General features: G+C 47.3%; 4 protein-coding genes and 1 pseudogene across 4 annotated transcripts; 4 read left to right on the forward strand and 1 right to left on the reverse strand.

Moving 5' to 3' along the window:
* The first annotated feature begins 1537 nt into the window (after positions 1-1537).
* Positions 1538-3741, forward strand: LOC109743165 (uncharacterized). The gene is made up of 4 exons (XM_020302237.4): positions 1538-1694; positions 3092-3131; positions 3211-3302; positions 3394-3741. The coding sequence occupies exons 1-4, from the start codon at positions 1635-1637 to the stop codon at positions 3478-3480; spliced, it is 279 nt and encodes a 92-aa protein (XP_020157826.1). The 5' UTR covers positions 1538-1634; the 3' UTR covers positions 3481-3741.
* Positions 3742-3847: 106 nt separating this feature from the next.
* Positions 3848-5685, forward strand: LOC109743148 (uncharacterized). The gene is made up of 2 exons (XM_040401668.3): positions 3848-4672; positions 4856-5685. Exons 1-2 carry the CDS (start codon positions 4436-4438, stop codon positions 5426-5428), a joined length of 810 nt encoding a protein of 269 aa, XP_040257602.2. The 5' UTR covers positions 3848-4435; the 3' UTR covers positions 5429-5685.
* Positions 5686-10947: 5262 nt separating this feature from the next.
* On the reverse strand, positions 10948-11628 carry LOC109743164 (cysteine proteinase inhibitor 8). Its single transcript, XM_020302236.4, has one exon. The coding sequence runs from the start codon at positions 11515-11517 to the stop codon at positions 11146-11148; it is 372 nt and encodes a 123-aa protein (XP_020157825.1). The 5' UTR covers positions 11518-11628; the 3' UTR covers positions 10948-11145.
* Positions 11629-17351: 5723 nt separating this feature from the next.
* LOC109743162 (L-type lectin-domain containing receptor kinase SIT2-like) lies at positions 17352-19567 on the forward strand (annotated as a pseudogene).
* Positions 19568-23072: 3505 nt separating this feature from the next.
* LOC109743161 (L-type lectin-domain containing receptor kinase SIT2-like) lies at positions 23073-25289 on the forward strand. Its single transcript, XM_040399281.3, has one exon. It carries the CDS (start codon positions 23131-23133, stop codon positions 25183-25185), a length of 2055 nt encoding a protein of 684 aa, XP_040255215.1. The 5' UTR covers positions 23073-23130; the 3' UTR covers positions 25186-25289.
* The last annotated feature ends 411 nt before the right edge of the window (positions 25290-25700 follow it).

Genomic DNA, 25700 nt, shown 5'->3' on the forward strand with positions numbered 1-25700 from the left:
TCACCTTCAGCAAGGACATGGCGCAGGCGCGCGTCAACATGGCTTGATCATAGATCTCGTGTTTTCACCGGAGCGCAAGCCGTCATTGAAGTCGTGGAAAAGGCAACCTATGACAAAAGCAATCACCCCGAAGGTGTTGCCTGCTACGGCACGTGCAGCACAGTGGCTCTGGCGGAGGTCTCATGTCTAGCCTACTGCTACTGGATCGAAGATGGTGCAACAGTGGTGGGAGGCAGGCAAAAATATACTACTTTACTATAAACTAATTAGAGGGAGAAAGGTTGGAGACCATGACGCCACAGTTCATGGGCGTGCCTTTTTTTTTAGATCCTCATGGGCGTGCCTATGTCTCGCTTGACAGGAGACGCAGGACAGCCTCGCGTGAGGGAGCGCGAGACCGGGCCGGCCCAGCTCGTGGGAGGCCACAACCTCATTTAATTCCTTTTCTTCCCTTTTTTTGTTTTTGTTTATACTTCCAAATATTTTAAATATTCATATTACAAAAAGCACTCTACATAAAACATTTCAAACTGTTAATCTAGCATTTGTAAAATGTTAAATGTGTATAAAAATGTTTCTTATGTAATGTGTATGAAAAAACAAGTTGATCATGTATTTAAGAATGTTAATCAAGCATTTGGAAAAATGTAATCATCTTTAAAAAAGTTAAATGTGTATAAATTGTTTTCATGATGTATACAAAAAAATGTAGAACATGTAATAAGAAAGTTGAACATAAACACATAAATTTTGAATAGTGATGTTTACTGCTCGACACGATTCAATGATGAATTTTGTTTTTTCATACTTCATAAGTTCGGCAAGGTTGGAAAAAATGCAACGAAAGAAGCACTTTGCTAGTTCCATTCAGAAGTTTGCATGCACCTCATAAAAAGAAGCTCAGGGTTCCTCTACCTCTTGCCGCCGTTGCTGGCGGCGGTCCGCCTCATCTCCGGTGGCTTTAGAGCCAGGAGGCGTGATGGATTCCCGCACATGCCGGCGAGAGGGCTCCCTTTTTTAGCTGTCTCTTTGAGTTTTGTTAGGCTTTATGTCCTGCTTAGGAAGGTGAGACAACGGCGGCTCTCTGAAGATCAAATAACATTCTTCCCACCTAGCTAGTAGCACCCGTCCAGGTGGTGCGTTTAGCATCATCGGTGAAAGCGTGGAGATGTGTCTTCGGTGGATCTGTCTTTGGTGGATCTGTTTCGATTTGGTCGTCATTCGTCTACATTCATGTGTCTTAAAGTTGGATCTTTCCGATCTATGCTACGCTTTATTGACGGCGGTTGTTGTTCTGGTGCGCTGGTCCTATGGGCGATTTCCCGACTTTCTACTACAACAAGTTTTGCCTAGCTCCGGCGAGGGAGGGGCGATGACGGCGGTGCGCCTTCGACTCACTTCAGTACTTGTAGTCGTCGCTAGGTGGTCTACAGATCTGGAGTATTTTTTATTATTATTTCTGGCCTAAGAGAAAGAAAAGGAAAAAAAAAGGTTGGTCTAAGCTTGCAACCTTGCTGTCCTTGCTTAATAACGGGCCTTTGTTCTTATCCTGGGCCACAAACCTGAAGCCTCTTCCCATCCAGCTCTTCCCACTTGTCAACTCCCCTCCGACTCCGAGGGCACGGGCGGCGAGGATGGCGGCGGGGCCGGCGGCAGCCCTGAAATCCTTCGAGGAGAGAGCTTCCGATGCCGAGGTTCGCTCCGTCTGTCTCCTCCCCTGCCCCCCTGACCATCTCTGCTCCGTTCGAGAACTGTAGCCCTAGTTTAGAAGTCCGGTGCGCTAAGGCTATCGATTTGTTCATGGATTATCGAATTAGGGCATAGCGGTGTAGGTTTGTGTGCGCGTGGTGGGCTTGATTTCGAGCAGATCCAACTCAGTACGACCTCAGCAGCTTCTAGACGACTACTTTTGTTACTTGCCTGCAAGAATTGTATGTAGTCCGCGAGACCACCCGGCTGCTGGAACAGAACTTCAGTTATGCAATTCCCAGACAGATGTTCCAGAATCCGTTGCTTTTCTGTAGCCAAGGCGCTGGCTCATCAACGCATTTACCTTTTCGAAAAAAAATTTGTCGTACTGATTATTGGGGAAGGGATGGTATAATTTTTGCCACATTTGAAGCTCTGAATTTTAGTTTGTTATTACAGAGCAGATAATTTAATTCCACAAATTCACAGATGGAGGTTCACTGCATTGTGCTTTCTACCGATACTGTATTCTCAAATAACTAATCCAAGTAACTTGTCATGCTGCTCTATTGTCTGCCACTGGTTATGATGCATGTATAACTGTTTTTAGCTGTTCTTTGAGCAATGAGGCCTGTTATGTTTGTTTTGTTGACACTTGACGTTCAAAATGATCTGCCACATGGAAGCAATGGAAAACTTACTGGAGTCGGTTTGTGCATGTGTTATGTTGTGCTTGATTTGGAGCAAATTGAAATCTATGTCGGTCAGCGAGCAACCAACTGCTGCAACAGATTTTAGATTCATATTATTTGTTGCCGGTCTAGCTGCCTTCAGAAATACGACCCATTGAACCACTGGTGTCCTAACATATTGATTTGACAGGGTGGGTATAGACGCATTTTTTTAAACGGGTTATACCGTGTAACGCTACAACATTTTTAACATACAAGTTTCAATCTCTTTTAGGAGACACGGTCTTATTTGGCAGTTCCACACATTTAAAAGCTGTTCTTGCCTAATTGAACTAATCTTGGGGTGTCACTCTACTATCTGTACCAACGGCTATGCTGTATGAATAAGCAGTACTCCCTCCGTCCCATAATATAACAACGTTTTTCAAACTGTTTTAGCTTCAAAAACGTATTTATATTATGGGACGGAGTAGTACTATTTTTAGCAATCCTGCAGCGGTGCTGCCTGTTTTGTTTCTTTATTGATGGTGAACAACTCAAAGTGTATTGATGTATTTATCCATCCACATGGAATGCGAAGACACACTTATCATGCTTAGTTAAGATGTATTGCACGGATGTCTAGTACATGCGTACTCATACTACACCCATACATGTGTCCCCTAAATGTTTTCTGTCTATTTTATGGTGGGATCCTTCATATTTTGCAGGCACGGTTGGCAAAGCTGGAAGCCCTGCTGCTGAACAAAGGTAATTTTATATATGGTTTTGGGTATTTAGGAGGAGCATGTTTGTGAAAGAGACACCTCATTCCCTCCTTGTTCACTAGATGGCGCATCCGAGGCAAGTTCATCTGCCATGAGAAATCTTGAGTCAAAGCTTGACGCAGCCACCAAAGAATGTCTTGCTGAGAAGGAACAGGTATCTGATTTATTACCTGAAACTAACCGTCACCACCATACCACTGTCTGATCCTAGTGTAACCACATCACTTAATTGTCGAACCTTGCAGAACCGGAAGCTGACCGTGGAGAACGAGAAGCTCCAGTATCGTGTCTCCCATCTCATCCGGACAATCAAAGAGGCGGAGTCAAGGTAGAGAAGCCTCTGATAAGCTGGATCCCGTAAAACTAATCCTATTTTGGCTTCGAGAGAAACGTTCATCTCGCAAACCTGTCTATGTGCTCGATGTTGACATCATTGTCGGAGTTGGCTTAAACTGCTGTCCTGAGATTGATGAAATGTGTCTGGTACGTGTAAGCTAGCAGTAATGTATTGATCAGGTCGATTATTCGTATCGACGAACATTGAGCAGCGTGTTGCTATCGCAGCAAAAGATGAAGATGAAAGATATTCCACATGTGCAAGTATGTTCCCGGGTAGGGTGGTGCTATTTGCTGGGTGCTAGGGTGGAACGCGTGGGGATGGATTTGAATTCAGGAGTTGTGGTTCGACAAAGAGACAGAGAGATAGGGGTGTTCTCTGGTTGGTTAGCGTAGGGTACCCTCCCGTCCCTTCCGAGTCCCTCTCAAAATCGGAACCAGCCTCCTGGCTGGTGGTGTATGTAGGACGCGCCACGGCCATCGAGCCACCAGCCCCTCTCAAAATCAGGATCGCGTTCTCAGGTCGGAGCCGAGCGAGACGGCGACGCGCTAGTCGAAACACGGCACGCTCTGGGAGGGTGAGATGGCGACGGCAGAGCCGGAGACGGAGACGGAGTCTGTGACGGAAACGACGGCGACGGACACGGACACATCGGGGGCAGGGACGGAGTCAGACACGACGGACACGGACAGCAGCGTGCCGGAGCTGACACGGGAGGAGATGCTGCGGCTGCTGGAGCCGGACCCGGAGCTGACGGACGAGGAGAAGGCGCTGCGGGCGCTCCACATCGTCTGCTGCCGAGAGCTCACCGAGCACGACCCCAAGTCCAACGCCGACGTCTGCACCCGCTTCTCCAGCTTCAACATAGCCCTCTTCGACCTCGACCAAGAGTGTCAGTATACCCTTGCGGAACTAACTAACAATCTCGTTTAGCCGATTTGCTGACATGAATGAATTCTTTTACAGCCGAGGCTATCCACGGGCCGCGCCTTCAGGAGCTCACCTCTTCTCAGCAGAGCTCGGCCGTGCAATCATCGGTCAACGTCATTTCCCTCAAGGTGGCCGACTCCGACGTGGGCTACCCGATCAGTGTCTTTGGCACCGTGCTCGCGAGGGACGACGCCGACTACAGATGCGTCTACTTGTTCCGCCGCGACAGGGATGATCCCCAGTTCATCGAGTCGCCGGTATCTATCTGTTCCTCCATAATAAACCCTAAAAACGATATCCACGTTAACCTCTCGTGTATTTGAAATTTTCAGACCAGTTATGCTTGGTTCCAACCGCAATTAATTGGATATATATACTAGCTTAGCTAACTATCTGAAGACATTTTGACGTTGATCATCTTTTCCTAAACCCTTGTGCAGGAGGACATGCTGACTTTGACAGGCCCAAACCGAGGGCTCGTCGTGCCAGACACCATCTTCTTCGAGTTCAACCTGAAGATCAAGGGCGACGGAACCACCGGCGACAGAGATTTCAGCAAAGGTGTCATAGAACACTACCCTGTTCCCTTGGAGAAGGGACCCAAGGCTGAGCTGCTATCTAGCTGGCTGAGCACGGTAGAACTGGTACTAGCGCCCGTTCCATATTCGGTGGCAGCTACCGTCAAAATCAGTATTCTGAATGGACCCTGCGACGCCCCTTTCAGTAGCAAGATAACCGCCTGGACCGCCGGAGACACCGAGAGCCATGTCATTCTATATGATGAACACGAAAGCAGAGCGATGGGCGGCCGTAGATTGATCGGAGACGGCGGTTCAATCGCGTTAAGCCGTGATCTGGTGGCCGTCCATGTGCCTAGTGCCTTGTATGATGATGAGTATGAAGAAATCGCGCTCAGTGTTTGTTTTACTTCCCGTGATGGTGATGGTGAGTGCACCTGTGTCACTCTACAATACCCTCAGGAGGGAGAAGGTTTGCAATCATGGTTCCTATGAGCTTCAGGTGGAGGTTACCTGGACAGCCATTCTGGAAGGGCCGTTTGGCACGGATGTTGACAAAAGATGGAGCTCTGTTCCTCTGAAGCCATTGCTTTTCTGATGATCTGTGCCTCAACAGGTGAAGGATGCTTGTTAGGATATTACAGCTATATGTTGCTCTGTTTTCCTCTTGGGATGTAACGAAGGCATGGCAGCCTCTGCTCGAGTACTTGCTTGACGTTTTGTGTTGAAATAATAATTTCAATTTTACTAAATGTATAATTCCATTCAGCTTGTGTAGTTTTTCTTTTTCAAGAAGAGGAAAATACCCTGAGTTTCTGCACCGAGTGATGCAGACAACCATATAAACCAAAATTAATTACACAAAGCGAGGACAGGCTCCTTAGAGCATTTCTAATCGATCCCCTAAAAGTTGAGGGAGTATATACCTTACTGGAGTATATATACTTCGGGACTAACTACTAGGCAGTCGCCTGAATTTGCTAATTGGGTCAGTCACTTTTTTCTTTTGCATGCAGCCTGCGGTGTGCGTGCGTCCGTTAGCTAGCTAGCTCCCGGCTGAATGCATGCGTGAACTAGCTAGCTCCGGCTGGCCGTGGCGCGCGCAAGCTAGCAAGCTCAGGCTATGCATCCGTGAGTGAGCTAGCGTGTTGCAGCAGTGTGTTGTGCGCATAATGATCGTGGTGAAGATCCAGACTTCCAGAGTCAAAAGTCTGTGTTTCAACTTTCTCTAACCTTTTCATTCCCCTATACTAATACACTAAATAAAAATAAAACAAAATAAAAAATAAAATCTTCTAAGTTAGAATGAATTAGTGGTACTGATATTACCCTAAAAGAAGAAAGGAAATGGAAAACTATTAAAGAAATTAAAATATTTGCACACAATATACACGTTAATTGCATTTTTTTAATAATATGCAAGAATAAACATATAATAGTATGAGGCAATTGGTGCATAGAGACGAGAGAAGGCCCCCGGGTCGCGCTCCTAGGGTTCCCCCCGCTCCGCCGCCGCCGCCGGCCCCCTCCCCCCACCCTCCCGCGCCTCCGGCCGCGCGCGCCGCGCCGCGCCCCGCCTCCCTCCTCCCTCCCGGCCCGCCCCCCGCGTTGCCTCCCCTAGCGAGGCGACCGGGGGCCCATCTCCCCGCCCTCCAGCGCCTCCCCCTCCCGTTCCCCTCCTCCCACCGCCGCCGGGCCCTGCCCGCGTGGTGTTGGCGGCGGCGACGGCCGTCCCTTCCCCGTGCGCGGTGCTCCTCGGTCAACGGTGATTCCGGCAGCGGCGGCTACTCCGGGTGGCCTAGAGGCGGCGGCGCAGCCCCTTGGCGGCGCGCTGGCGCGGTGGATGGTGGCGGCGCCCTCTCGGCCCAGATCTGGGCCCTTTTGGGCCCCATCTGGGTCTGGGCGGGCCTGACTCGGTCTCGCCTGCAGCGGCTCCGGCGGGGGCGGTGGTGGTGCGGCTCGTGCGGGGGGTGGTGGAGACGGCGGCACGTCTACTGCAGCTCGGCGACGGGTGCTTCACGAGCCCCTTTTGGGCTCGGCCGGGCCTCGAGGGCCTGGTACGCTCCCCTTGCCGCGTCCGGTCGGTGACCGCCGATGGCGGTGGAGGTTGTCTCCTCCGGCGTGGCTGCCCTCGCTGCCGTTCCTCGTTCCCGGCTGCTCCCTCTCGTCCTCGTCGGTCTCGCTTCGATGACCACGGTGAGGCGGCGGTGATGATGGCAAGTCCGTGGTGGCGCACGTTCGTGGGTGGCTTGTCTGGTGGTGCGCGTCGGACCGTTCGGGGTTGTGGGTGTTTGGCGGATGGGAGAAATCCGGGCCGGCTTGCCGGCACCGAAGCGGTGACGCCCGTGGGCGCCATCGTTCCTTCCTGAAGGGCGTCGGGTCTCCCCCTTCCCCACGCCCCTCCGCGTACCAGGGGAAACCCTAGGACCTGTCCGGGCAGCAGCGTCGTTGTCGTCGTGTTCCTTCCTGAAGGTGCTGCTTGGTATGCGGAGGTTCGAGGTGCCTGGAGCGAGGTGGTACATCTCCGGTGGGCGCAACGGTTTTGGGTTATCATCGTTTTCGTCGATCCGACGCTGTGGACATTATTTTCTCTCTTCTTTCTCTTTTGTTTCTTTTGGGCATGCTTGTGCTGTTTGCCCCAGCATTGGACTCTTTGTTGTATCGGGCGGTTGCTATATCAATATAGCGGGGCGAAAGCCTTTTTCGTAACATATAATAGTATAATATTTGTAAGAAAAACGTTTCTAACAAGGATCAAATTAGTTGCATTACTGTTACGCCCAAATAAATGAAAATAAAATAAAAACTAAATTAAAATTAGAATAATGAAGTTTTATCTAAGAAATAATGAATTACAACAAATTGAGATAAAAATAAAAGGAGATCAAAATAATGAAGTTTTCTAAGAAAAAATGAGTTAGTGACGTTGTTATTACTCTTCAAGAAGAAAGAAAATGAAAATTGACGAAACAAAAAACGACAAAATTTGCACACAATTTACACAGAAATTACGCTTTTTATAATATACTCCCTCCGTTCCAAATTACTCGTCGTAGAAATGGATGTATCTAGAACTAAAATACATCTATACCTGCGACGAGTAATTCGGAACGGAGGGAGTACAAGATTAAGCGTATAATAGTGGAATTTACACAAAAATGAAGTTTCAATTAGTGACAATGGTATAATCATTAAAGAGGAATGAAGTTTTCTAAGAAATAATGAATTAGTGGCTTTGGCATTACACTTAAAAAAACAAAATGACATAAAAAATAAACCAAAATAATAAATTTGCGTAAGAAAGAATGAATTAATGGTATTGGTATTACCCTTTAAGAAGAAAGAAAATGAAAATTAATAAAACAAATAGTGACAAAATTGGCATGATTTACAAAGAGATTGCATTTCTTTATAATATGCAAGAATAACCATATAATAGTGAAATTTTACAAAAAAAGAGTTTCCTAAGAATGATTGAAAGAGTGGCATTAGTATTACCACTAAAGAAGAAACAAAATGAAATAACACTAAAAATCACAATAATGAAGTTTTCTAGGAAATAATGAATTAGTAACTTTGGTATTACTCTATAAGAAGAAAGAAATAAAGCAAAAACTAAAATAAAATCAAAATAAGAGATTTGTAAGGAAGATTGTATTAGTGGCATTGGTATTAACCTTTAAGAAGAGAGAAAATGACTTTTTTAAAAACTAACAATGACAAAAATTGCAGACAATAAACAAAAAAACAACACCTTCTTCTTATGTGCAATAATAAGTAAACAATAGTGGAATTTTTGTAAATAATAAGTTTCCTAAGAAGGAATGAAGTATTCGCATTGGTATTATCCTTAAATAAAAGATAAAAGAAAATAATACATAAATCAAAATTAAAATAGTGAAGTTTCATAAGGAGCAATGAATTAGTGGCATTTGTACTACCATTTAAGAAACAAAACTTGCACACAGCTTTGCACTGAAATTGAACCTTTTTTATGTTATGCAAAGAATGATCATATAATAGTGAAACTCACCCAACATCCAAAAACAACCCCAAAAAATAAAAACCGACTAATAAAGAAAGAAAACAAATGCAAAAACACCTAAAGAAGAAATCAGAAAAGACACAAAGGAAGAGAGGGAAGGGCAGAGCTACACAGGTAATGAGCCGCAGCCCATCAAGAAATTGACTGACCCAAATTTGTGGTCACAGAACCAGGCCAAAACAACTCAAAACAGTCCAGGGAAAAAAAGCACAGACCTCAAATCTGAAATCAAGGGCTAAAAAATTGACTGGCCCAAAATCGATTTTCAGGCGACTTACGTATAGCTACTATGATATAATTCACTAAAATGGGGCGATGATTATCTTATTGGTGAAGTGTCTGGAACCAAACGCTGTGCCAAAAACCCGTGGGGATCTGCTTTTGGAGGCTTGTGTGAAAGTCATGCGAGTCGGCAATGCTAGTTACAGCTGCAGATATTAGTTTCGAGCACCAGTTGTTTTGAGCGGACAATATGTCTCCGCTTCTTTTTCTGCAACTCCGCTTGTACGTCGTCGCTGACTCGCTGTTGGCTTTGAAAGAATCGACAGATTGATAGAGATCAACTGAGGTATTTTTAGATTATTGGCTTGCTTATGTATTTGGCGAGTGCCATGAGGCCTGACATCTTTTCTTTAAAACTAGATCTCACTAAGATAGATCTCTACAAACTCTTTCTGGGACGCAACTCGTGCTTCCAAAGAAGAAAATAGGATTGTGCTCCATGTCGCAGTTCACTTGCGCTTCATCGACAAGCACGCACCGCGCATCACACGTGCACAGCGCGCGAGCCTCTGGAATAACCACGGCAAGTCGGCGACCAACGACTCTTGGCTAGTTTTCTGTGGAAAACAAAGACCGCCCACCGGTTCGTCGATAAAGACCTGCCCTGACGTGAGCCCACAGTGAGTCAGCGACCGAAATTCAGACATCCTCACAAACTCAGATTTTATCCGCACGACCAGAGTTGCAGAAGAAGAAGGGAGCGAATTCCACCTTTTATCCCTCCCACAATTGTGACTGTATTTTTACCCTACGATGCAGAGAGATATTGGCCGCTCAAAACAACCAACCCGTGCTCAAGACAAATATTTGCAGCTGCAACTAGCATTGCCGACATGCATTGCATGATGACTTCACACAAGCCTCCAAAAGCAGATCCCCACGGGTTTTTGGCACAGCATTTGGTTCCAGACACTTCATAGATAAGATAATCATAGCCTTAAGCGAAGCAGGGCACGTGAGAGTGCAGTGAAACCTTTGCCCCTCTTCCTTCGGAATGAAGCAATGGGCGCAGATGAGACACGAATGAACCACCCACCACAGCATTAATAGAAATATACTACTAGTAGTCAGGATGATGAACTGCAGCGCGTGACGACCAAACCACACGACTCATTTATTAGCGGCACTACAGACACGACGACGAGCAGTTGAGATTAACCAGATCGGACGCGGTCGCCGGCTGCAGATCGACATGCGCCGAACGGATCAGTTGGCCGCCGGCTTCAAGGAGATGAGGTTGCGTTTGAGACGGATTTAGGGCGCCCGGCCGTATACACGAAACTGCAAAGCACCTCCCGAATAATCAGGTGATCAACGGCTGTCCAATGGTTTTTCTACTGAAAGCAGGCTGCCCACTGGTTCATTGACAAAGACTTGCCCATAGACGATAGTGATTGAAATTCAGAACTACTACACGAAAGTAATCTTTCAAGTAGCATCGGCGGCTTGCATGACTTTACACAAGCCTCCAGAATTCTAAGAAATAAAAGAGTAAAGTACACAAGCTTCCAGGGCAAAGCAGATCTCCTCACGGGGTTTTGGCACAACCTTTTGCGTTCCAGAAACTTGACGGACAAGACAATCATCGCCAGAAGCAAAACAGTGCGCGTGAGCGTGCAGTGAAACCACCCCTCTTCCTTCGGAAGCAAGCATCAGCAATGGATGGCAGCCAGGGATCACAACAATCTCAGAGTACTCACGATTTTATTTGCCAAATATACTAGTAGTAGTAGTCAGGATGATGAACTGCAGGAGTGACGGCCAAACCACGCGACTCATTTATTGGCAGCACTAGTGGTACGACTACAAAGGACGGGCGGACGAGATTAACCGGAGCGGACGCGGTCGCCGGCCGCGGATCGACGCGCGCCGGAGGGGGAGCGGATCAGTTGGCCGCCGGCTTGAAGGAGGTGAGCTGGCGGGTCTTGGTCCAGGACTGCTCGTAGACCTCGGCGAGGTAGGGCGCGCTCCTGCCGGAGCCGTCGGCGGCGTCGACGAAGAGGCGGTAGTTCATGCCGGAGACCACCTGCTGCTCGCCGCGCGTGACACGGCGGAACCGCAGCCCGTCGCTGGCCAGCCTCGCGTGCTGCTCCACCGCCCACCCGCCCAGCTCCTGGATGTGCGCGTCCCTCACGTCCGGGATGGGGCCCCACCCGCCGACCCGCGCGCCGCGGCCGCCCAGCGCCGCCGCCGGGGTGGCCGCGGCGAGGGCCGCGGCGAGGAGGGCGAGCAGGAGGAGGACGGGTGCCCGCGCCATGGAGGAGATGGCTGGTGTTGGGGGTTGGGAATTGGGAGCGGTGGTGGATCTGCTCGAAGCGTCGACGGAAGTGATTGCGTGAAGGCGGTTTGGTTTGGGTGCGCATGGGTTGTGATGGCGAATTTATTGGACGGTCTCGGAGCCAAAGGGCCCATGCGAAGTGGCGATAGGAGAACGAATGACTTTTTTGACCCAAACAATGCACGTGAACGTGAACGCTGCTGTGTGCGGTGAAGACTTCCAAAGCATCTCATTCGGCCTCAGTAGCCTCATAGGGCCCCTCGGCACATTCCAGAGTGCGCCAACGGTTTTTTCGGCGGTTTTCAGTTTCTTTATTATTACTAGAAGAACGCACGTGCGTTGCAACGGGGCCACATTAATTTTAAAAGTTTAATATGAATTATGTTAATATTATATTGAATATTCTCATACATGTTAAGTGACATTAATGACTTTTTTTACCATCAAATTCTCACACACACACCCTCTCCCTCCCTCTTCCTCACTCTCTCTCCCCCTCTCCCTCACTCGGGAGGTGGGACGAAAATAAACCCGGAACGGAGACTACCAACTAAGACATTAGGAGTAGAGATCATTTAGTTGATAAGAATAAATAGAAAACGGTGTTAAAAAGGAGAAACATATTAGAATACATTGAAAAACCAAAAGAACGATGTAAAAGGGGATTCGCCCTGCCCCCCGGGCCTTGCCACCGAACCGGCTCAGCGGTCCAGTCCCCGCGCGGTCGTCTTCTCCTGTTCCCCGAACCGCGTCGCTACAGAGCCGGACTCCCGCCCGACCACCTCCCTGGCATCGAAGGGGAATGGATAAGGGTGACGCCCTGCCTTCCCTGCCCCCATGGCCTCACTCCTCCTCGACGCCCCCTCCCAAATCCACTTCTCCTCCTCGCTCGCTCGATCCCGTCGATCTGGACGAAGTCAGACGCCACGGCCACCATGACCGACCCCGTCCACATGGCCACTGCCCTCCATGCGGGCTAGGAGCTTGTCGAGGAGCTCCGAACGCCCTCGCTACTTCGTTTGTGCCAACGAGATCAAGTCCAGCACCCCCGCATCGACGTCGCTGCCGTCTTCCTCATCCTTGGGCCACCGCGACATTGCCGTTCGATCCGCGCCGCCCCGAGCTCCCATGCCTTCTCCTAGGGCGCCATTGACACCGCCATGATCTCCTCTTGCCTTTCTCCTGTTTCCCCTCTCGTTTGCTCTCGTTAGGTATTTCGCCGTGGCCGAGAACCGCCGTCCGCCATGGCCATTGCAGGGGTAGCCACCGAGCTCCTCGGATTGACCCCGTGGCACATGCCCGCTCCTATGCACGCCCATGCCCGAGCCTGCCGCTCTTCTTCCGCGCCTGCGGGGCCACTCCCTCTCCATGCCCACGCCTGTGCTACACCGCGTCGGTCACGCTCGCCGCAGCCACCGCACCACTGTGCCCCGCGCGACACACACCCTGGCCGCGCGCCACACTCTCGCTGGCTGCGCTCGCCCCGTCTGCTGCCGCCTATCCCTTCGCTCGCCCCGCTGTCGCGCCCCTGCCTCGCGCCGCCTCCAGTCGTGGCCATCTTCTGCCGGCCGCCCCCTCAGCCACGCCAGCCGCATCTCTGCCCTCCACCGTCGGCCGCTCGCCTCGCCTGCTGTGTGTTGCTTCCTGCTGCTATGCGCTGCTCTACCGCTCGTACGCTGCTGCGCCATGCCCTCGACACCGCCGTGGACAAATGTGGCGGAGGGATTGTTAATGGAGTACGAGAAGGAGGTGGCGGAGAAGGTGTGGAGAGGCAGGAGGTCTGGGGCGGTGTCACCTGGCTGTGGTGGAGGTGTTTATGCGAGAAGGAGTCGGAGTGGAAGGAGAGGTCACGATTGGAAAGAATCGCAAAAAAAAAATCATAACCCGAAGATCTCATTAAAAAATATGCTAATATCGATGGAAAACATAGTAAATATTTGTTGTTATCAAGGAAAGGTAAAAATTTAGGGAAGTTAGGATTTTTGAATTGATTTCTATGCAAATGGGGGTTTATTGTTTGGTAACGTGATATCAGTACCTGCCCGTTTGTGACGTGTCTGATTAGGAAAGTTTGCAAATGTTAAGAAACTATTTATTGGGAGGAAAGTTGTGACGTGTCTGTTATTTGTTTCGTAAAACAAATTTCACTAATAAGTTAGGAAAGTTAGATTAAAATGTATTATTTGTTTCCTGAAAATCTGTTATTTGTTTCCTAAGACAAATTGAACCAATAAAAGGAACCGATTGATTTGCATAATTTAAGGAAGTTAGATTAAAATGTATTATTTGTTTCCTGAAAATCTGATATTTATTTCCTAAGACAAATTGAACCAATAAAAGGAATCGATTGATTTAAATAAGTTAGGAAAGTTAGTTTAAAATGTATTGTTTGTTTCCTGAAAATCTGTTATTTGTTTCCTAAGACAAATTGAACCAATAAAAGGAATCGATTAATTTGCATAATTTAAGGAAGTTAGATTAAAATGTATTATTTGTTTCCTGAAAATTTGTTATTTGTTTCCTAAGACAAATTGAACCAATAAAAGGAATCGATTGATTTGCATAATTTAAGAAAGTTAGATCCGTGATTTGTTATTCGTTAGGAAAGTTCTGGTTGTAATAAAGAGTGGAGAGAAAAATAAACCGATGGACCAGGGTGGGAGGGGGTGGTGGGAGGAGAGACGAAAAAACCCAGCGAAAATAAATCGCGGACCAGGGTGGGAGGGGGTGGTGGGAGGAGAGACGAAAAAACCCAGCGAAAATAAACCATGGAGACGATTCACCAACTCGTCCATTAGGAGTAGAGATTATTTTTCTGTTGGCAAGAAGAGCCAATATTGGACGCCCGCGTGCCTCCAATTGCATACTTATTTCGGAAAAATTCTAATATATTCATCTTCAATCATGATAATACAACGATTATAAAAAATAATAATAACTATATCCAGATTCATAGACCACCTAGAGATGACTACAAGGATTGAAGCGAGCCGAAGGACCGTCATCGCCGGAGTCGGGCACAATTTGTTGTAGTAGAGACAGTCGAAAAGTCATCGTGCTAAGGTTTCATAAGATCAACGCACCAGAAAATCAACCGCCGCCGACGAAGAATAACGTAGATAGGAAGGATCCAACCCAAAGACTCACAAATGTAGACGAACAACGACGAGATCCAAGCAAATCCACCAAAAATAGATCCGCCGGAGACACGCCTCCACACGTCCACCAACGATGCTAGACGCATCGCCGGAACGGGGGCTAGGCGGAGAGACCTTTATTCCATCTTCAGGGTGCCGCCGCCGTCTAGTCTTCCTGAGCAGTACACATACCCTAACAATACGCAAAGAAACGACAAAAATGGGAGCCTGCCCGATGGCCCTTGCCAGGATCCACTGCGCCCCCATGACCCTAAGGCTACCAGGGACGAGGCAACCCTAGTTTTTTTTCATGGAGGAGGAGGAGGAAGCGGCCACTGTATGTACGGTCCAGAAATCGTAGTGGAGCTTTCCGTGAAGGGCACGCAAACGGGCTGGCCCATTTGCAGACGGCGAATGTAAATCTTCACGAAAAAAACAAGACACGCGGAGTAGAACTCCGAAACTTAGGATGCAGAACACAGTTGATAGCGAGTCAAGCTAGCAAGTCTGCCGTGGTAAAACGCGGCGCTAAATTTTAAGTACTAGTCACAGTGGCAGATTCTTATAAAAAAGAACTACAATGGCAGATATGTTGTTTTTCTCGAAATTTTCAACATTTATTGGAGAAACTATGAAACAAAAATCTTAAAGAATTCGAATAATGTTTGAAAATGTGAACAGATTTAAAAATTCTAATAAAACATTTCAAACAGGATTTTTTTTGAAAATGTGATGTTTATTGCGAAACATGAGCATTTTTTATATACACTGAATTTTTTTGTAATATACGCTGAACAACTTTCACATACATAATAAACATTTTTTAAGATAAGTTGAACATTTATTAATATATGGTGAATATTTTTTAATATATATAATGATTTTTTAATACACAATGAACTTTTTTATAATACAAAAAAAGAGAGAATAAAAATAAAAGGTAAAAAGAAAAATAAAAAAACCGAAAGAAAGAACTATAAGAAAAATCAAAGAAAATAAATAAATAAATAACATATTGTGGATAAAGAACAAAACATGAAGAAAACAAAAAAAGAAAAGAGAAAAAAACCAAAAAGGAAATTAAAAATAAATAAATAAAGGAAAACCCGGTTTGGAAACCTTCTAGAAGTTTCCAAAATCTGGGTAGGAACCTTCCAGATGGTTCCTAGATCCCTCAGCGAATAAAAAAACATCGAAGTCGTGGGCTAGCCCATGTGGACGCTACAGATGGCTCGCTTCAGCAAAAGCGCATCTGTTTGCCGCTAATGGGCATCAAATAGGTATTGTCGTCGGCAAGAGGACCCAACGTCTTCTCTACTATCTCTATCTCTACTAACTTAAAAATCTCTATATCTATACTTCTCTATATCTCTATATCAATACATACTAATATATGAAGGAAGATTCATAAGTACGTCCATCTGCATGGCCGCACGCGATCGAGCAGCCACCCGTTTACACGTTGGCCTCGCTCATCTTCGGGTGCGGCTATGTCCCATCTGTTCCGAGGAAGAAGCCTACTTCGCCTACATAGCACCGCTGGTGGACTGACCAAGTAGGACGTGCATGTCATGCTGACGACAATCAAATTTATTTATTTTTTCTTTTTAATTTCTTTATATTTTAAATGCATATACTGCATAAAATTAAATTTACATAATAACTTTAAAACCACAAATTTGAAAAAAGTGTTAACATGGTATAAAAAATTTGTTAGTGCAGTTTTTTTCTAAATTATAAGCTTAAAAAAGGTGCCTATGTTCATCTGCACCCGGTGAACAATAAAATTAAAAAATAGCAAAAATATTAAAAAAATATTTTTTAAATCCAAGATGCTCAAGTGCATGATGTTCGTGGGTGTTTCGACATTTGAGGTGCCGATAGCAAAAAAATACAAATTGACACCCCAAAATTTTGTGGAGACGTCCCGCACAGAAGCGACTTGTACGTCCAAAAAAATTAGTTTTTTTTTTAATTTTTGTTTTTGCTATTTTTTGCCAATTCACTTGTTCACTTGTTCATGTATGCTACTCCCTCCGTTCCAAAATAGATGACTCAACTTTATATAAAGTTAGTACAAAGTTGAGTCATCTATTTTAAAACGGAGGGAGTACTTAAGAAGAAGAGGGGCGTTGTCACGAGCAGCTACGTGGGCTAGGCGTTCGAGGTCCTCCTCCCTTCCATGGACTCGGAGTACCAGTGATCGACTGAATTATCCTCAGCGTTGAATTTTATCATCAGTGGCCGACTCGAGTATCCTGACTGTTCTCCTCCAAAAATGCAGCAGTAAGTGGTTCATGGGTGACGCCAACCCACTAGAAAGTTAATTTCCATGGAAGTTTAGATGGGAACCCCAGAATTCATGAGATACTGCTAGTCCTCGCTGTAAAATGGCTGGACCTGGATGAACTAGGTACGAGCCACTGTCAGAACTGCCCAAGAATTAGTCCATGGATTCCGTGGAAAGATGAAACAGAGATCATTTTCTTGCTCCGCCCGCACGACACGGTGCGGATGATACTATTCAAGGAAGCAGTACTACTCACGATCGTTCTCCGTGTAGTTTTCTGCCCGGCGTCTCCACGCCGCCAGAAGAAAAATCGTAGCAATGGCGAGTTTTTATGGGCTGTGCGTGTGCTTCTTCAACGCAAACACTACGAGTGTGGCAGAGGAACCATGCAGTCCATGCTAGCCCTTGGTCTGCTCCTGCTGCTGAGCCTCGACGGAGGTGTGGCCATGCTAGCCCACGGCGAACCTTACGCTGGATGGCCTCGCCAGTGTAACGCGCGCCCAACGGCCTCCTTCTGCTCACCAACACGGAGACCCTGGGAAAGGGCCATGCCTTCCACCCTGCTCCACTCCGCTTCCTCGAAACTTCGACGAGCAGGAGCAACACCGCCATGGCGCGATCCTTCTCCACGTCCTTCGTGTTCGCCATTACTTCCAACTACGACGGGCTGACCAGCTATGGGCTTGCGTTCGTGGTCGCTCCGAGCGGCGAGCAGTACCTGGGCCTCCTCAACGCAACCAACGGCACGGCGAGCGACACCATCTTTGCGGTCGAGCTCGACACCATCATGAACGTCGAGCTCGGCGACATCGACAGCAATCACGTCGGCATCGACGTCAAGAGCCTCATCTCACAGCAGGCCAGGCCGGCTGGGTACTACAACAACGAGAACGGCGCCTTTCAAGAGCTGAGGCTCAATAGCCGCCGACCGATGCAGGTCATGGTTTTTCACTTTCACTATGATTTCATTAGTTCAATTGTTCAACGATCACAGTACTAGACATAAGTTCAAATTATTTTGTTGACTTTTGTAAATATTTGGTTGGATCTCTGAAAATTTTGGTCCTTTGTCCAAAATGAAAATTGAAACCAGCGGTTTTGGCTATGGATGAAATATTTCTAAAAATGAAATTCAAAACCATGTGCAGGTGTGGGTAGACTATGATGCCCAGTCTAGCCGACTCAACGTGACATTAGCACTTGTCCAAGTACCAAAGCCCAGGAATCCTTTACTCTCTCAAGTCATTGATCTCTCCACTGTCATGGCGGACAAGATGTACGTTGGTTTTTCGGCTTCTGGAGGTTATGGCGTAGGCACACGCCACTATGTCCTTGGATGGAGCTTCAGCATGGACGGGGTTGCCCCGCTGCTAGACATCTCCAAGCTGCCCACCCTGCCACGCATGGGTCCCAAGTCTCGCTCCAAGATGATGGATGTCGTGTTGCCACTGGTCGCGGCTTTGCTTGTCATTGCAGTGCTAGCCATGGTCTTCTTCTTGTGGCGTCGGCGCCGATTTGCGGAGGTGTGAGAAGATTGGGAGGACGAGTTCAGCCCACATCGTTTTGCATACAAGGATCTATTTCATGCCACTGAGGGGTTTTCAGGTAGGAATTTACTTGGTGTAGGAGGATTTGGAAGAGTGTACAATGGAGTGCTTTCTGCCTCCAATCTGGAGGTTGCACTGAAGAGAGCGGCACATGATTCGAAACAAGGACTAAGAGAGTTCATTGCTGAGGTGGTGAGCATTGGTCGTCTCCGCCACCGGAATCTTGCGCAGTTACTAGGCTATTGCCAGCGAAAGGGTGAACTTCTCTTGGTTTATGACTACATGGAAAATGGTAGTCTTAACAAATACTTGTACAATAGAAATATGCCAACTCTACAATGGTCTGAGAGGTACCGGATCATCAAAGGTGTTGCATCAAGTTTGTTGTATCTTCATGAAGAATGGGAGCAAATCGTCATCCATAGAGATATAAAGGCTAGCAATTAATGTGCTCTTGGACAGTCAGTTGAATGGACGGCTAGGTGATTTTGGTCTAGCAAGGTTGTACGACCATGGCACGGTTGCTAAAACAACACATGTGGTGGGCACCATGGGATACCTTGCACCCTAACTTATACGCACCGGGAAGGCAACACCCTTAACCGATGTGTTCGCATTTGGCGTGTTTCTCCTAAAGGTCGCATGTGGGCGTAGGCCAATTAACATCAGTAAGGATGTCACACAAATAGTGTTGGTCGACTGAGTGCATGAACGTCACCGCAACAGCTCAATTCTCGACGTGGTAGATCCACGACTCGTGGGGAATTTCAACATAGAGGAAGTCACTCTCGTGCTTAAATTATAGGTTTATTATGCTCCTACCCATCATCCAGTGCAAGGCCTAGCATGCGGAAGATCGTGCAATACCTGGACCGTGGCCGATCAGTTCCTGACCTGTCTCCAACCTACGTGAGTTACAACACGTTAGCAATGATGCAGCATGAAGGGTTCGATTCGTACATAATACCGTCCAATTCGTCGAATAGCACTGTGTGTGGTCAGTCTTCAGTGACAATTCTGCAGGAGGGGAGGTGAAGGCTTGCAATTGACGCCTCTTTTTTTTTTGTTTCTTGTCTCATTGTTCCTTTAAGTGCTTGTAATCCACTTCTGATGTGAGCTTTCCTTTGAATATCTTGTGAACCAGGTATGCTGGGGGACCTCTTTTACTAATGTACGAAACCGAGTTTTCATAGTGATATTTCTATTTTGTACATCAGTTTAGTGGTCATTAGTGATATTACCTCAACTTTCCAGTGACAGTCTCTAGCAAGTCGATCTGCACCCATGCACAGTTCTCCCAAATTAAATGGTTCACCTAGGTACGCTTACTCTATGCTAGTTAGAGCATTTCTAACCGATCCCCTAAAATTTAGCGGAGTAAAAGGCTTAATGAAGGGCTTAGTGGAGTATATATACTTCACTAAGTTTTGGCTGGACCTAGCCGATCCTCTAAATATAACGGAGTAAATTTTTGTTTTTCTAAACTTTGCAATTCTAGTATAAATTGCAACTACATATGGCACACATATATAAACTAAACATAAATTTAAATGTTCAACCAAATTACGAATATAGTTTACAAACCGAATTTAAACACGCTAAATGGTTGAATGTAGCAAATAGCATTTCATAGAACAACTAGGACTCGCTTAGACGTTGCCAATGATGCTCAACAAGATCTTGTTGGGGTTGAGTTTGAACTTGACAGTTCTCGATCTTGCGATGCCCCTCAAGGAATGTCAAGATCTTGTTTGTATCATACTGTGGCTCAACCGGAGTCCGATTGGTGATGTACCGAAAGTTCTAAGGCATATCTCTCTCGTCTTCAAGGATTATGTTATGCAATATGATGCAACAAGTCATGATTCACCATAGAACCTTGGAGTTCCAGTACTCGGCAGGGTCACGAACAATTGCAAAGCGCTTTTGAAGCACATTGAAGGCTCTTTCCACATTTTTCCTTGCAGGTTCTTGATATTGGGCAAAGTGAGTGTTTTTGTTATCTTTTGAATACATAGACGACGAGCTCGAGACCGTGGACTCCATGTCTCCATGTGAGCAGATAGCCACTAACTCTAGCGGGCCTATCATTCCTAGTACGAGGCAGACGTATTACGCAGAATTCAACGTTTCAGCACACTGAAAATCATTCCCCTTATTTTCCTGCTTCCTTCCACATGCAACGACGAACGCTCCTTGCCTTGCCCTGCGCGGCACGGTGCTTGATTACCCAGCTAACCAGTCACTCCGAAAACAGATCGAGACTCCAAATTCATATGCTAACAATGAGAAAACAAAGAAAACCAATGTAATATGAGGATAAAATGAAAAAAAACCGTGAAAGACAATAAAAACAACAAATAAGAGATAACAAATAAGGAAAAATGGACTGAACGAACCTGCAGCGACCGCTATGAGTGCCAGCGACTACCGCGCTAAAAGCGCCAGCCCACTAGTGGTAGCCCGTAGGCGATTCCTGTTATGAGTCGGTTCGGGCGATCGATAGCTGTTGCGCGGGAGCAACTAGTTAACGAGCGCTCCTTCGGGAGCCTCGCAACGATCAGCGCCACTTGGCGCGCTCTCAGCCATTCGCCACGTGTCGCGCTCTAGACGCTTCCTTCAGATTTTGTTTTTTTTTTTTAATTTTTCCGCACGCGTTTTCGACTTTTTAAACGGTTTTTTCCCGGATTTTTTCGACGTTTTGGTTTTTCCCCGGTCTTCCTTAGCGCTTCGACAAAAAAAAATTTGAAAAAAAAATTTTTTTGCGCGAAAAAACGCGTTTACTTTTTTTTCCGTGAAAAGTCACGTTTTTTTTTCGCGAGAGTCACGGCCGTGCCTTTCGGAAATGAAAAAAACGCGTTTTCTGTTTTTTTTTCGCGGGAGTCACGGTTGTGCTTTCGTGAGAGTCACGGCTGTGCCTCTTGGAAAGGAAAAAACAAAACGCGTTTTCTGTTTTTCTTTTCTTTCGCGAGAGTCACGGTTTTGCTTCCGCGAGAGGCACAGTTGTGCTTTTACGAGAGTCACGGCCGTGCCTCTCGGAAAGGGAAAAAAATACGCGTTTTCTTTTTTTTTCTTTCGCGAGAGTCACGGTTTTGCTTTTACCAGAGGCACGGTTGTGCTTTCGCGAGAGTCACGGGCGTGCCTCTTTCGGAAAGGAAAAAAACGCGTTTTCTGTTTTTTTTTTCTTTCCACGAGAGTCAAGGTTTTGCTTCCATGAGAGGCACAGTTGTGATTTCGCGAGAGGCACGGGCGTGCCCCTTTCGGAAAGGGAAAAAACCGTGTTCCCCGTTTGGTTTTTTCGTCCGGTTTTTTTCGTGAAAAAAAAGTTCGTCAAAACCTATCAACATGGGATCTAGTTTTGAAGATCTCGACGCGAGGAATCCAATGGTGAAAACGGTTTGAGATTTGGACGCACGGTTTAAGAGATAAAACGTTTTGAATAAACGAATCTATGAAAAAAGGGAAAACTCCCAGGTTGCGACAAGTGGCGTGCTGCATGTGCGCCACTTGTCGTGACCTGGGAAGATGGAGTGTTCTTTGCAACGCGTACTCCTTAATTAGTGATTTCGCTGTTGCGCTCATCTTCGTACGTGGTTTGATTTGGATCGAGACTCCAAACTTATATGTTTCTATTATGGCCCGCTAAAATACCAAACTAATCTTTTCGGCCCCTCGATTTTCACCGGGGTGGGCCCCTTCCCTCCTAGTGATCCAATAATAATCCTCCAGGGTACTGCTTACGTAAATCACGTAACAAACTTTACATAGGTCTAGCATTACTCCCCGTTTCCCTCCTCCCGACTATACCTGGGCATAACTTGGGTCGGACCGAGTTTCAGGCCAGGCCTAACAAAGACCGAAGCAGAAAACCTAGGCCCGTCCCGGCTGTGTGGCCTAGTTTTCAGGCCCAAGCCCGGCCTATCAGATAAAAAGCCCATTGGGCCTCGGGCTAGGCCTCTTCCTTAAATTGTAAATACGACAAGCTCGAGCCTGGCCAAGCCCAGCCATCAGGCTCAAAATCTAGGCCTAGGCCTAGCCCATGGGCAAGGTCGGGTCGGCCTCTTTTGGTCCGCGTCGGGTCAGCGGGCCGGGCTGCCCATGGCTAGGTATACTCCCAACTATTGCTAGCACCAACTTCCACCTGACACGCGCTTTAGCCTATTGAGGTAGAAGACATACATAGACGACGAGGTCGAGAACAAGGACTCCATGGGAGCAGATAGCCATTAACTGTAGCAGGCCTATCTATCATTCGTAGTAGTACGAGGCAGACGTATTGCGTTGAAATTCATAGTAGTACGAGGCAGACGTATTGCGTTGAATTCAACGTTTCAGCACACAGAAAATCATTTCCGGTATCGGCCACAGGAGGTACCCTCCCCCTCATTTTCCTGCTTTCTTCCACGTGCAACGACGCTCCTTGCCTTGCCCCGCGAAAGGGTCACTGCGAAAGATACTCAAGAAAAATGGTATTCCTTGTCAAAATACGTCCTCCTCAGTGTAGTTTCCACAGCCCAAAGCTAGAAAACCAAGCCTGCAAGGCTCCAATCACCCATCCACAACGTCAGAAGAAGAACCTTGGTCTGCTAGCTCCTCCTTGCAAGTGTGACAAGGCGCCATGCTTTCTCAGTCTCTGCTCGCGCTTGGTTTGCTCCTCCTGCTGAGCCTGAGCCTCGACGGAGAGGTGGCTCTAGCGGCGGAAGACGGCGAGTTCGCCTACCAAGGATTCGCCACGGCGAACCTTACGCTGGATGGCCTCGCCACCGTCATGCCCAACGGCCTCCTGCTGCTCACCGACACGGAGTCCTCGAACACGGGCCATGCCTTCCACCCCGCGCCACTCCAGTTCCTCCTCGAAAGTTCCACCACGACGACGAGCAGCACCACCATGGCGCGGTCCTTCTCCACGACCTTCGTGTTTGCCATTTCGTCCAGGTACGATGGCCTGACCAGCTACGGGCTTGCGTTCGTGGTCGCTCCGACCTCGAACCTCTCGACTGCGAACGGCGGGCGGTACATGGGCCTCCTCAACGCGACAAACGGCACGGCGAGCCACCGCATCCTGGCGGTCGAGCTCGACACCATCATGGACGTCGCGTTCCGCGACATCGACAGCAACCACGTCGGCATCGACGTCAACAGCCTAGTCTCACGGCAGGCCAAGCCGGCTGGGTACTACAGCAACGAGAACGGCGCCTTCCAAGATCTGAGGTTGAACAGCCGCAAACCGATGCAGGTGTGGGTGGACTATGACGCCCAAGCCAGGCGAATCAATGTGACATTAGCACCTGTGCAGGTACCAAAGCCCAGGAATCCTCTACTCTCCGAGGTTATTGATCTCTCCACGGTCATGGTGGACGAAATGTACGTCGGCTTTTCTGCTTCTAGCGGTACTCCCGGTGACAATCACCACTCTGTCCTTGGATGGAGTTTCAGCTTCGACGGACCTGCCCCGGCGCTAGACTTCTTCAAGCTTCCCGCCCTGCCACGCCTAGGTCCCAAGCCTCGGTCCAAGATCTTGGACGTCGTGTTGCCACCGGCCACGGTATCGCTTGTCATTGCCGTGCTAGCTGCCGTGTTCTTCTTCTTGTGGCATCGGCGCCGATTTGCCGAGGTGAGAGAAGATTGGGAGGATGAGTTCGGCCCACACCGTTTCGCATACAAGGATTTATTTCATGCCACTGAGGGGTTTTCGGGTAGGAATTTACTTGGAGTGGGAGGATTTGGAAGAGTGTACAGAGGATTGCTTTCTGCGTTCAACTTGGAGGTTGCGGTGAAGAGGGTGTCACATGATTCTAAACAAGGACTAAGGGAGTTCATTGCGGAGGTGGTGAGCATTGGCCGTCTCCAACACCGGAATCTCGCACGGTTACTAGGCTACTGCCGTCGGAAGGGTGAACTTCTCTTGGTTTATGAGTACATGGAAAATGGTAGTCTTGACAAGTACTTGCATACTCAAAATAAGCCAGCTCTACATTGGCCTGAGAGGTTTCGGATCATCAAAGGTGTCGCATCAAGCTTGTTGTATCTTCATGAGGAATGGGAGCAAATTGTCATCCATCGAGATATAAAGGCTAGCAATGTGCTCTTGGACAGTCAGATGAATGGACGGCTCGGTGATTTTGGTCTAGCAAGGTTATACGACCATGTCACAGTTTCTAAAACAACACATGTGGTGGGCACCATGGGGTACCTTGCACTGGAACTTATACGCACCGGGAAGGCAACACCCTTAACCGATGTGTTCGCATTTGGTGTGTTTATCCTTGAGGTCGCATGTGGGCGTAGGCCAATCAACAGTAGCAAGGATATCACAGAGTTAGTGTTGGTCGATTGGGTGCTTGAACATCACCGCAACGGCTCAATTCTCGACGTGGTCGATCCACGTCTTATGGGGAATTTCAACACAGAGGAAGGCACCCTGCTGCTCAAATTAGGTTTGTTATGCTCCTACCCATCGGCCAATGCAAGACCTAGCATGCGAAAGGTCATGCAATACCTGAACCGCGACCAGTCAATTCCTGACCTGTCCGCCTACATGAGTTACAACAGGATAGCAATGATGCAGAATGAAGGGTTCGATTCATACGTAATGTCGTACCCTTCATCGAATACGAATATTTGTGTTGTATCTGGTGAGTCTTCGGTGTCGATTCTTGAAGAGGGAAGGTGAATGCTTTTAATTTACACCTCTTTTTTTATTCTTCTCTCAATGTTCCTTTAAGAACCTGTAATCCATATTGGATCTGAGTTTGTCTAAGTGAACTAGTTCTATCTCATGCATGAGTTTCAGTAATCAGTAACACTTTTGGTAAGGAAATAGAGGTAACCGCCATTTGCCGAGACTCCGGAGTCCACTAGTAGTCCCTGGCGAGGTGTAAGCTTAGTTATGGATTTGCTTATCGATATCCTAAGAGCATCTCAAACAGATGATGAAAAATTGGTGTCGTGAAAACAATATAGGGCAGAAGAGAGAGAAAAATCATCACCGCCACGGTTGTTGCTTTAACAGATGTGGTAAAAGTGATGCCCAAAATTTTTGCCCTCCTCAGCCGCTGTTCTCCACTCCAACATTGCATACATAATTCAAACAAAAACCTGTGATTACGGGGAATTTGGCTACGGTCTCCCCTAATCTCTCCGCTAAACCTCCCCTAATCCCCCCCTAAAATATGGGGAATTTGTGCT

The sequence above is a fragment of the Aegilops tauschii genome, chromosome 2 (genome assembly GCF_002575655.3).
Source record: "Aegilops tauschii subsp. strangulata cultivar AL8/78 chromosome 2, Aet v6.0, whole genome shotgun sequence".
Lineage (NCBI taxonomy): Eukaryota > Viridiplantae > Streptophyta > Magnoliopsida > Poales > Poaceae > Aegilops > Aegilops tauschii.

Excerpts from the sequence above, each read along its gene's own strand:
- LOC109743165 (XM_020302237.4), top strand. The coding sequence starts at position 1,635 with ATGGCGGCGGGGCCGGCGGCAGCCCTGAAATCCTTCGAGGAGAGAGCT. Across the intron at positions 1,695-3,091 it reads AGAGAGCTTCCGATGCCGAG|GCACGGTTGGCAAAGCTGGA; the intron begins GTTCGCTCCGTC and ends CATATTTTGCAG. Across the intron at positions 3,303-3,393 it reads GTCTTGCTGAGAAGGAACAG|AACCGGAAGCTGACCGTGGA; the intron begins GTATCTGATTTA and ends CGAACCTTGCAG.
- LOC109743148 (XM_040401668.3), top strand. The coding sequence starts at position 4,436 with ATGAATTCTTTTACAGCCGAGGCTATCCACGGGCCGCGCCTTCAGGAG. Across the intron at positions 4,673-4,855 it reads CCCAGTTCATCGAGTCGCCG|GAGGACATGCTGACTTTGAC; the intron begins GTATCTATCTGT and ends ACCCTTGTGCAG.
- LOC109743164 (XM_020302236.4), bottom strand. The coding sequence starts at position 11,517 with ATGGCGCGGGCACCCGTCCTCCTCCTGCTCGCCCTCCTCGCCGCGGCC.
- LOC109743161 (XM_040399281.3), top strand. The coding sequence starts at position 23,131 with ATGCTTTCTCAGTCTCTGCTCGCGCTTGGTTTGCTCCTCCTGCTGAGC.